Source organism: Gallus gallus, chromosome 1 (genome assembly GCF_016699485.2).
Source record: "Gallus gallus isolate bGalGal1 chromosome 1, bGalGal1.mat.broiler.GRCg7b, whole genome shotgun sequence".
Taxonomy (NCBI): Eukaryota; Metazoa; Chordata; class Aves; order Galliformes; family Phasianidae; genus Gallus; species Gallus gallus.
Genome location: NC_052532.1, coordinates 179,057,147 through 179,069,027, shown reverse-complemented (window position 1 = coordinate 179,069,027; position 11,881 = coordinate 179,057,147). Strand labels below are relative to the sequence as shown.

Genomic DNA, 11,881 nt, shown 5'->3' with positions numbered 1-11,881 from the left:
GGTAGACTATGCTTCGTTCAAAAATAAAGTACAATGTGAAATATGAATAAAAGATGAAAATCCAGTTAATGTTCCACATGTTCCTTAGTTCCATACCCAACATAAACAAGGATATATGTACTTAGACTTACTTGGCTAAGCAATAAAGACTTGAAACAAAAAACATGCACCTGAATACTTATAGTTCACCATATAAGTGTTTAAAAACAGAATTCCACGTGATGAAGTATAAAACATTACCTCAGAATGAGACAAACCATTAAATGCATAGATGTATGGTATAAACAGATTTTGAAATAACTCTTCAGCCACTGAAGACAGTTACACTTTCAGAAGAACTTCCTCTGAACAGAGAACCATACAACTGCCCAGGTACTGAGAGTTCAAAAAGAGCATTAATAACTACTACTTCATTTATATGCCTGAAACAGAATAATTCTTCCGAAAGTCTAACTCCAGTAATAATAGTAGGGCTCAAGAGTTCCAAAGGCACTTAAATGATAAATACATACTGGTATCTATATTAATTTTATATAATTTAGATCATGGTTGTGCATATATGTACATTACTTAAAAGCTGATATATCGTATAAGAAACAATACTTCAACAGCTGCATAAAGATCTGCTAATGTCCCAAATTACCCTAAAATCTACAGCACTAGTTGGAATTTGTTTAGAAAAGTACCTTAAATGAATACAGCTTGGTAGCACTGGATATGAACTCCAACACATGCTTACCACATACTCATGGTCATATTTACCACTTCATTATTGGGCAAAGAAACAACTCTTTCTAACAAGGACAACCAGTTAAAGAGAAAACTGCACTAATTACCTACCTACAATAAAGTACAGGGGAAGAAGCTATTTTTAATCATTATGTTCAAAGATATTTTAAAAATAGCAGTAGAACAATAAAAAAAAATCTACCTAACAAAATTCAAAGTCAAATTTAAAAATGAAAATTACACTTCTGGTCTATAAATCGTATCCTCTGTTCCTCTCCAGAGAACGGAAAGCAACTCTCACAGTGCCTCAGGAGACAGAGCTCAGACAATCTCTGAAGCGTCTTTCCAGTGGCAACAAAAACGCAAGGAGGACATACCCTTCTGCAGGTGTCTGTCCACAGACTAAAATTTAAAATCCAAAATGAAAGGGCATCTAATTTGTCCTTCAGTAACACGTAGAAGAAAATGAAAGGTAACTGTTTTATATTTAGTATGTATTTTGTAAAGCCTGTAAATGCCCTTCCCTGCCCTTCCATAACTGGAATGACTTTGTAGAAAAACAACAATTTCAGATAGATAACATGATTTACAACTCCAGGTTTTTTTCTCACACCTCTTTTCAGCATCTATATAACCACAAAATAATGTTCCAGAGGTGACTGGTCAGTAACACAGGAGTTTCCAGTACAAGCATCTTTGCCGACAGTATTCTTTCAAGAGTGCAACCTGTCCCCCATCCTTGTGAGAAACTACGGAACGGATAAAACAAGCCAGTCATGATATGAAGCACAATCAACTGCTCTCACTAGGAAAGAACAGAGTCATCATATATTTTGCACTCAAAATCTCATCTTCCCTTAAGGAACAAAGGATTTTGTCCCAGCTTCATTATATGGATACCTCAGTCGCATACTGATACCATTTAGAAGGTCTACATAAACTACAGCTACCAAATGCTTCAGTGTTCCAATGAAATTACAATGGAATCACTGCTGTACTTCATACTTCTTTATAGCACACCACTAGAACATCTCACACATTTATTTACAGAAGAATATTTAAAGGTATGTAAATGTGAGATCTAAAATGATATAGTTGTTTCTCTACATAAGACATTACAGCTAGGAAAAGTGACTGGCTGTAAGACCAGAGCAAAAATAGCTAGTGCTCTAATTGCAGGCCAATGGCATATCTGCTCTCAATAAAAGAAATCCAGATGTCTGTCCTACACACTCATAGTACCTTCAGCAACTGGGCAATATTCCTTTCCTGCAATGACCTGACAGTTATGCCTAGCAGCTGTTGGCATACTTTCCAAGTTTTCCAAGTGATTACCATCAAACTTGTGCTTTGAACACCATTAGGAAGGAAATAGAAAATACTAAGGTCACATTAAAAGATCGAGTAGTTTACACAAAGATATCTTCACACTATGCACAGCTTCCAACACTTATTAAAAAAAGCTGGTAACAACCTAGTTTTACAAAAGAAAAAAAGCAGCAGAAGCCTAAGTTTACAGATTACTCAGGTATATGGATGTCTCTTCATGTCTAATTTCCCTTTGTCATCATTTTTCAGGACAGGTTATACACCGTAAGTATTACCACAAGTACTGTGCAATCTAATCTCAATTTTAAAAGTTTGGTTACTGATCAAAGAACTTCCTCTTCACCTGAAGTGGAATTTTCCTAATTCTATTCTAATACGGAACATTTTCCATCTGCACTGTAATTTATTTCAGTGGACAAGTTTTATCAATTACTTTTAACAAAGTCAAAACATTTAACGTGGCCTTATTCAGTGTGAAAATATCTTTGGTAATAAAAATGTGCCATGAGACATGACAGCTATTCAAAATAATTAAATTTGTGATACATTACCACTGTTCCATTATCTGGCATCATTGGTGTTCCCATATTTGCAGCTCCTTCTGGTCCCATGGAAGGACCAGGACCCATTGCAGGGCCAGGCAAAGTTCCTCTGTTGTTCATATTCATACCCATCATTGGAGGAGGGCCTTGGTTACCAGCAGGTGCTGGGCTAAACGCATCTATGCAAAACAATCTACACTTAGAGCTGTCCTATCTGAATTTTACAAAATAAACAAACAATTTATAATATTTTAAAACCCAAATGTATCAGACTTCCAATACGTGAAATATATAAAAATATGTATTCTTTGGGACTGTACATTTATCTCAATCATCTGCTTTTAAACAGATTAATTTTGTATCACATCATCTGTCTTCTGTAGCCGAGAAGCCTGAACTTTGCAGCTAAATATAGCTGTACTGTTTCTATGCAGAACATGAAGTGTTCACATAGCGTATATATGCACTATGCACTCTGTTTAGAAAAAATCTCAAGTGATTTTGCAGTAATTGACATCTATAAGGCAACTTGGCTCTTTAAGGATTACTGTATTAAGTACAGATTCGCAAAAACTGTTCTGTCAGCATTAACATTACTTGTAGCTGTTAAAGTAATATACTGTAACATCATATAAAAGCAATACCAATGGCGATACTGAACTTTATGATGAGTTATCAGTCACATGATAGAAAGAAATATAGCATTTAAATTATTGTTATAGTAAAAATACAAAAAAAAAAGATTCTGTTGGTGTTAAAAGTTATATTAAAAATTCCTCCAAAACTGTGATTCACACAGCTTAAGAACTTCTTTCAAAGAGATTATCGAGCTATAATATTGAGTTAGAAAATATCACTATGCCAGCATCCGCTTTTGTTATGAGAAAGAAAAGGTCAGATTATATAAATCATTTATATCTACTATTACGACATGTCATCAGCTCTAAGACTTGTGGTGATGCAACCTTTCCCCCCACAGTAATACACACTATTCAACCAGAAATCTGCATCCAAAATTTCATAATGGAAGAAAACGTGTCTTTGGAACCTAGCATGTTTCAAGACCTGGCAATACACAAGGACAAAAAAAAAAGGTCAAGAAATAAAGACATGTTGCCACACTAAAATATGTCATTCTTATTCCAACATATCAATCTCTCACCTCTCATAATTTCAGTAATTAATATACATGTTTGCCATCATACGCAGTTCACTTAGTGCAAATATAGTACTCTGATTTTCTGCATGTATGTAAAATTGCATATTTATTATCAATATTGAGCACCCATCCCATCTCAGCAGTCAGTGAAATCACTGCATCAAGATATTGTTGCTAAAACTTCAGACTTAGGCAACTGCACGCTGCTTAGAAAAACAATTCCAGCAATGCAGCAGCATATATGACGGTTATTAGAAGAAAGAGAGAAAAGTCTTGTAATTTTCAAAGCAGTACTTTCCTGAGCTTAGTGCTGATACCCAAAGACTTCTCCCTACAGCACGGAGCCAAAATAAAGGCATGTATAACTTGGATACTTCTTATCAACCCTCAAACTTATCAGTTCATTTTGCAAGTAAAAGATTGTGCTGTAATCCAAGAGAAAATTATAGCTGAATATCTCATAAAACTGTTCTTCAACATTAATCATTCATGAATTAAACGTGGAAGGAAAAGAAGGAATTTAAATTGACAAAATAAGGACAAACGCCTATTTTTTAAGGCTAATCATATCTTATCTGACTATAATGATGGCAGTGCTCAGTGCCGGTAGCACAACTAAAACCAGTCAATGCTCAATGACCTGTTATGGCTTGCTTACCAGTATGCTCATTAAGCGCAGCCAGCCTGCCACACATGCACATACTGTTCAGTCATTCTTCAATAGCCACGAGTTCTTATCCTACATAGCCACTGTCCCCTGAGATTTTCAACAACCGTGCAGATGTGGCACTGAGAGACTTGGTTTAATGAGCATGGGTGATTTGTTGAAGGCTGGAATAGATGATCTTAGTGGTCTTTTCCAACCTTAATGATGCTATGATTCTTTATCATACAAACACATGCATACTTCCTCTAAACTAACCCATGCTAGAAGGCCTCTCTGCACTAGTAAGCCAATTTCAGCCAGCTATAATAGAAGGAAGGCAGCTGGGGAGCAAATAATACAAAGTGGAGTCCTGCACAGCTTCTGTAAGAGGCCACAAAAGCTTATTATCTATACCTTAGAAAAAGCAGATCTTAAGAGCCAATCACTTAACTGCAATTCTTTTCAGAGGCACATTAATGTTTGCAGTTTATTCACTGGACAAAGTATAGAAACAGACAGAAAGCAGTCTATCAAACTCATGCCACAGCAGAGACTAATGCACACCTCTGAGCGAACCACAGGGCTGAAAAAATATATCGTGTCCAAAATGTATGTGCCAAGGTCTGGCACAGAGGGCAATAAACCAATAACCCTCATCAATAAAGAGGTACTTCCTGAATCAATCTTCCCCAGCTTATGAGAAAATTTATTAGCTACATCTAGCATTACAGTTACAGTTAAGTGCTTTTATATGGTATTACGGAGTCTCTCAGAATGTGCTTGCTAAAGATGATAGAAAAATGAATGGTTCTACAAGAGTCAGTCTGTCACTAGTTAAATCCATCTCAGAGGTGTGTAGCTTTCCAATACTGCTATCACATAGGTTTTCCATTACTGAAGATACTTCAGCTCCCCATGTCATGAAAAGTCACAAGTGGCACATGTAAAGGCCAGTTAAAAATTACAACTCCAGCAGAAATGTTGTGAGAAAGTATGCAAACATCAGTAATTAAAAGTCTACTGTTTACAGGTTTTGGTTTGTTTTTTTTTTTTTTTTTTTCCCCTTTCTCGTTAACTTCTTTTGAGGTTTCTGGGGGCCTGGCGGGGGGGGGGTTATTTTTTGAGTGGTGGCAATGTTGTTCATGGCCAGGGGAAAAAAAAAAAGTCTACAAGGAGTTAACCTAAAATTCAGATACTGTGGAGTCAAACACTATTTCTACCTATTCAGAATACTTTTCCCTTTCTAAAATTGGGGTTAGCTGTTACAATAGCTTATTCTGAAACTACACATTTATTTCTAGAAGCTCTTTTCTTTTTAAATCAAGTTTAAAATCTACAGTCATAGCACAAAGCCTACAAAGCAAGACAATGATGGATACAGGTAAACATTAAAACCTGGAAAGTGGAAAGCTATGAACTGACAGCTATAAATATACATTTTAAATCGCCATATAAAAAGTATACCTTGTGGAAACTGTTAACACTGGTTAGCAAGATGCACAATATCAACACTTACAAAGCCTCTTTGAGATTTTCAAGTAGAATCCACTAAAACAATAAGCAAAATTTTAACTATGAAATTAAAAAGTCATCAATTTAGGCTTCAAATTACTACAAAGTAACTTGATCTTGACAATGTCTTCCTTCGGAATTAATCCCGAAGTTCATCCTGAAGTAAATGAATAAGCCTGTTTCCATTTTGCAGTTATAAATGTTTCAGTGAATGCAAGTGGTGAATAATGTATTTAAAAATGGAGACTGAGCAAGTACATTCACCTATTAATCAATTCACATTACTCTGAGTTAAATCACAGCATTTAGTAAGTTTTGACTACACTTTCAAATTTCAAATAGAAAAACAGAAAAAAAACACTGATTAAGTTTATCATTTTAAGTGAATTTTAGTTAGGAAGCTTCCTAAAGATATTTTTTAAGAAATGTTCTATGTTTCAGTCTTGTTTAAAAGCAGATTCTGGTTGAGTAATTCCAAACTGTTCCAAGTCTGCGCGTATAACGTAAATACTAATTAAGACAGTACTCTTCTCAACTTCAAAGCTTTTGCAGTGACAGTAGTCTAAGTTACAAAAGGAAACTGAGAATTTCTTGCAAATACAGATTCACAATAAATTTATAGGCACAATTATTTATTAAAATTTGGACAAGAACTGACCTATTTTAAACACTAAATCCTCTCGCTGTGCACAGTTACAGTTCCAATTTTTCTGATCATATTCCCCCAGCAGAACACCAAACACTTTCGAAACAGAAAATTCATGTCTTGCCTTGCATAATTTCTGGAGTACTACCTTTCCTTGCCTCTTGTTTTCTGTCACCTTGCACATAGCTTTTTTCTCCCAGCAGGTATTTAAAACACATTAACTGGAAATAAAAAAGCTGTCTGTAAGGAAATCATTTTTTTGTTTCCTACTTCCCAATACCGTTTACTCCATTTCACCAGTAGTTGCCACTAATGAATTACACTTGAGTAACATGTACAGTCCCAAAGAAAAAGAAATTTTACATTACAGAAGCCTTTTTCCTTCAGATCCCTACCTCCCATGTTAATTGCTCCACGAGGACCCATATCACCCATTCTCATTTCCTGTTCTCTCTGTAAGTAAACATAATTTTCATGATCAACCTATCATTATTAGAATTTAAAACATTCCCATTTATTCAATGAAAATGAAAAATGTCAAGGTTTTACAGTTTCCATTAATTACAAAATTGTACATGGGATAAAGTTAAATATATTTCTCTACCTGTATAAAATCAAATGCAGAAGTCAAATTTCACAATGCAGAATAATTGTTTTAAAAGACTACACGTTAAATATTACAAGTTTCACTTCTTAGATGCCATCTTCAGTTCCCAAAAAGTTAAATAATCAACTGCAAATGACTCCATCTTCAGTCAATGTTCCTGATTAACTAGGAGTATGAATTGTCAATGAAGGTCTTATTACATTGTTGCCTAAAGGCCGTTGTTCAATAATACAATTAAATCTGTCTTTACAATTTAAACCAATGGTTTTAGTGGAAACCAATGTCTGGTATGTTACATTCTGGTAAGCAAATTCAATCTGCCAGTTCTACTTTGTTCAAACAGTTTTGACTTAACTAAGCTGTGGTACAACTTTGTCTCAGTTGAAATACTAGCACAGAAACGTAGTACCAATGTAAACTGTATAACATGCATTTAAACTAAACAGAGAAATAAGTGAAATTGATTTCGATTCAATCGATGCTCAGTCATCTGACATTTTAAAAGTTCTGACACTACTGACCATGGACCATGTCCTGCTGTGAAACAACATGCAAAAATGATTACTTCAAGGAAAATAAAGTTCACCTATCACAGATTGCAAGAGATGCTGCTATCACTGTTGATGTCAAAAAGATGAAGTAAGAAATTACAGTTCATGAAAAACAATGAAACTTACACCAAAGAAAGACATTCTCATGAATTTTCTGGAAGAAACATGAAAATATATTCTGCCCTCAAGTGAATACACATGCATTTGGTGAATAAACAAATACAAAAAAATTACCTGATTCTGAAAATCATTCCTCTTAATGATTTACAAGTTCAGACGCTTTGTAAATAGCTTTATTATCCTAAGCAATTGAGTCAGTCTTGTTAAAAGCCATTTTTAACTGAATATTTGTGATTTCAAAATGCATTCATCATAGGATTTTTAACATAAGATGACTAGACAATTTTGAAAGGAATAACGCTTGCTGTGGTGATAAAGAAAATAAGGCCTTGTAACTAACTGAAAGACAAAGCCAGGTTTCCAGGCCCTACTACAAAAGACTGGTTGATGAACAAGAAGAAAGATCTCTTCTTCTGACTCTGGAACCCACATTATAATTCTGTTATAGCAGAACGTGCAACTACTTTGTCAGATCTTACAGAGTAACGTTAACCAACATTTTCAAATAACATCATCAGTTCAATTTGGATCAACCATGTATGCAGTTGCAAAATGAGCATACAATCTTGTTGATATGAGCCTACTACTACACCTCAGCTCGGAGAGGCAAAGAAGCGTAGTCCATCCCAATGTCAATCCCTCACTCAGCACAGTAGAAAGACATCATGGCTAAGGTTTCCGTGAATCAGACCATGCACGCACAAGTGCATGCCTTGAGGTCCATTTGCGAAGCAAAACTTTGTTTCTTTATAGTTTTAAAAACTACAAACAGCTACAAATAAATGCACAGGATTTTGAATTACTGCATGTAATCTAATTTGGGAGGCTTCCAACTCTTGCAATATCAAATCAGGAGTGATGCCTCGGCAAGCTGTAAGGGTTTTTTTTTTTTTGCTTATTTCTGATTTGAAATGTGTCATACAAGGCAGGGCCAAGTACAAAGGCAATTAGATGAGAACTTTCAAGTACAGAGCTACAAAATTACTGCTTCCTAGAAATAAGCAGGTTTTTTTTGTGAGAAAGACAGAAGGCAAGCTACATAATGCACACACTACACTTCTTCAACCCAATACACTGCTTTTTCTTAGCTTCAAATTCTGTAAGTCTTTGGTTAACAGTCAGTAAAACACAAGAGGCGGGAATGGTGGAACTGATACCCGTATTTCACTTTGTATTTAAGTCTGTTGTTGTTAATATGATTACAGTAAAGTCATTATTTCTCATTTTGCAGCTTTACTGATGAATTTCTACCATATAAAAATATTTCTTGTGTAGACCTCAGACCCATGAACTTAGAATCTCTACCTGTTGATCCATCTATATACTTCAAAGAATTATTATTGCTATTGTTTTATGCTTACAATTTGTAGCATTCTTGTGCATTTTCAGAACAGGGACGTGAAATAAATTTAAAACATTTAAAGAAAATTCCCTATCAAGAAAAAAATACTCAGCATTAACTGACAGCGTGTATCATGAAAGTGATTAAATGCTTGACATTAAACTTGAAGACTTATACTTAATTTACCAAAGCTTTTACTCAAAGGAATCCAGATACAGTCTTACTCCACAAGAATTGTGGACTAACAGATTTTTACTATGCAAGTATGAAAAAGAGTACAGATAAATCTGGCTGACTATTCCACATCATTTGCCTAAAACACTACAAAGGAAGGAATACCAACAGGCAGTTTATGACAGAGCAGCTGAATTGCTGCTGGCTGATATTGTTGAATGTAACTGTAATGAGGTTGCCTTTAAGGGCTTCTTTTCCTCACTATGTGACTACCCACTGTCCTGTTGAGCAGCAGCCTGCTTCAGGCACTCCCTGAAGCCACCCCTAACCATCTCTTAGAGGGAGATAAAATCGAGCAGCAAGAGTATTACATTTTTCCTAGCAAAATACACAGGCAAGCTGTTAAGAAGGTCCGAAGTCAGCTGGTACCTGGAAAAACAACTTAAACTGCAAGAGAACAAGAAAAAATGATGACATGCAGTTACAGGGGAGACAAAAAAAAAGCTCTAAGGCAACAGATGAGCAGTAATGTGTAACAATTTTTGAGAAGCTCATTTTTCAAAAAAAGAAAGGACACAAACAATGATAATACCTTATTTTCACATTACAATTCTTCCTAGAAGTCAAAAGATCTCCAATCCTGTTGCATGATTCTCATAAGATATTTCACAACTCACTAATGCAAATAAATCTAAAGGGTCTGACTTATGCAAGTATTTTGCTTTCAGAAAAACCTATGATAGCAACTAACAATACCACTACGCTTGCTAATTACTCCAGGTGCAAGCATTAAAAATTTTATTTCCTTACATTTCCAACCTTTTCTAATGTTAACTGTAGAAATTAAATCTACAAAAAATACTGAATACTGTTTTCAAATTGCATATATATTGTGTATTTAATATAGTACAGGCTCCCTCTGCTTCAAATACTACAATTGATATGTCTTGAGCACTGCACCTCTATCACGTACGATGTTCTTGCAAACTCATCACCACTGATAGTAGTCTTAAGTATACAGAAAATTGCCAAGATAATCTTCAGGTTTTTAGAAGATATTAGTATGTTCTTAAGCACTCTACGAAACCATGAAATTAACAGTTTTGAACAGATAGTTCAGATGAGATACAGGAGACTATACCAGATATAAGTACTTCCTCACACTGAATATAACTAGTTATAAAACTTTTTTTTGGTTTTGTTGCTTGATTTTAACTTTGTGTGGGTTTTCTTTGTGTGTTTGTTTTGTTTTTTACATAACAAACTAGTGCTACATTTTTTTTCTCCTGGAAGCATGCCTTGCAATTGCGGCAATCTAAACAAACTGTAGATTTCTGTCTGCAAGTGATACTCATAGTAGTGAAACAGTCAAAATTTTATGGAGTGGAATGTATGTGGTTGACTATTTTACAATAGCAAAAAGCAAGATACCAACATAAATATCAAGAAAGTAGATCATACAGTTTCCTTGAAGTATCAGTGGCCAGAAGCTTCACAATTCACATAGAATTACTCACCTTTCAGCTAAGGAATGGTCACCAAAGCAATAACGCACAGCAATAAAACAATGCCTTATAAAAAAAACACTTACCCCATCAACTCAGGTTTGAGCATTAAGAAATATATACATGTAGAACTTGGTTAACTGTTATAACAAAATATGATTCACACAAACGTTCATACTTATGTTTTCAATGAACTCAACTCCCTTAGAGACTATACAGTAGACAAATTGGGTAAGACATTTCTCAATCTCAGTGAAAATCATTACTTTCTTCTAAAGTTTCTCTACAGGCCTCTACAAGAAGCCTAAGTAATTTTGCTGTAAGCTTCCTCAATCGTCACACAAGATCATTTATGCAAAGGTGTCTGTATTTTAAATACAAACTACCTAAGTGGTTAACATCACTGATTAGGCACTCAAAAATAAGAGTACATGGGATACTTCTGACTACAAATTGTTCACGTCACAATATTCTGCCACTTCAATCCAGTGTCTCCACTTTTCAACTAACTGGAAGTTATGCTGCCAATGAAGAGCTGAAGAAAAACCTTTTCCCTACTCACTTCTGGCATCCTTTCCCTCTCAGATTTGTTCCATCAAAACCTATACATAAGATCCTGAAAGTTACAATATTACAAAATATTTCACTTTATTCTATCACATGAAAAATACCAATCTTATTTCAAAATGCAACATCTTCTTGTAATCCTGACCACTGTTACTTAAATCCAGAGCTGCTCACTCCTCCACGGATCTTGTTCAGCCTAAACAATAATTCTATGAATGACAGCTCAGGAAAGTTAAAAAAAAAACTTCCTTACATTATGTAAAATTATGCATACAAATGCATTAAACTAGATAAAGCAAGCACAGCCTTAAAACATACATTATATAGGAATTATTTACTAAGATCAGGTTTACTAAGTTACAAATTGGACTTGGTCTTTGAAAAAAACACTGCAACGAGACCTGAGCAGGCAGTTTCTTCCTCAATGATTTAAGTAATGAAGAGTTGGTTGA

General features: G+C 34.9%; 1 protein-coding gene and 1 non-coding gene across 11 annotated transcripts in view; both read right to left on the bottom strand.

The window, feature by feature from the left end:
• The window catches only part of PSPC1 (paraspeckle component 1), a 67,075-nt gene that overhangs the window by 29,266 nt on the left and 25,928 nt on the right, over positions 1-11,881 (bottom strand). For 5 of the 10 annotated variants that reach the window (XM_040700185.2, XM_040700191.2, XM_040700184.2 and 2 more), the window contains exons 7-8: positions 6,959-7,016; positions 2,610-2,779 (exon numbers count right to left, since the gene is read on the bottom strand). The exons of 4 other annotated variants lie outside the window; for them this stretch is intronic. In XM_040700185.2, coding sequence (XP_040556119.1) covers positions 2,610-2,779; positions 6,959-7,016 — 228 coding nt within the window. Of the gene's footprint in view, positions 1-2,609; positions 2,780-6,958; positions 7,017-11,881 lie in introns of those variants that run through there. One more of the 10 variants, XM_040700202.2, reaches the window with a different exon arrangement.
• Positions 6,719-6,822, bottom strand: MIR6641 (microRNA 6641). The gene has a single exon (NR_105509.1). It is a non-coding gene; the product is annotated as a microRNA 6641 (primary transcript).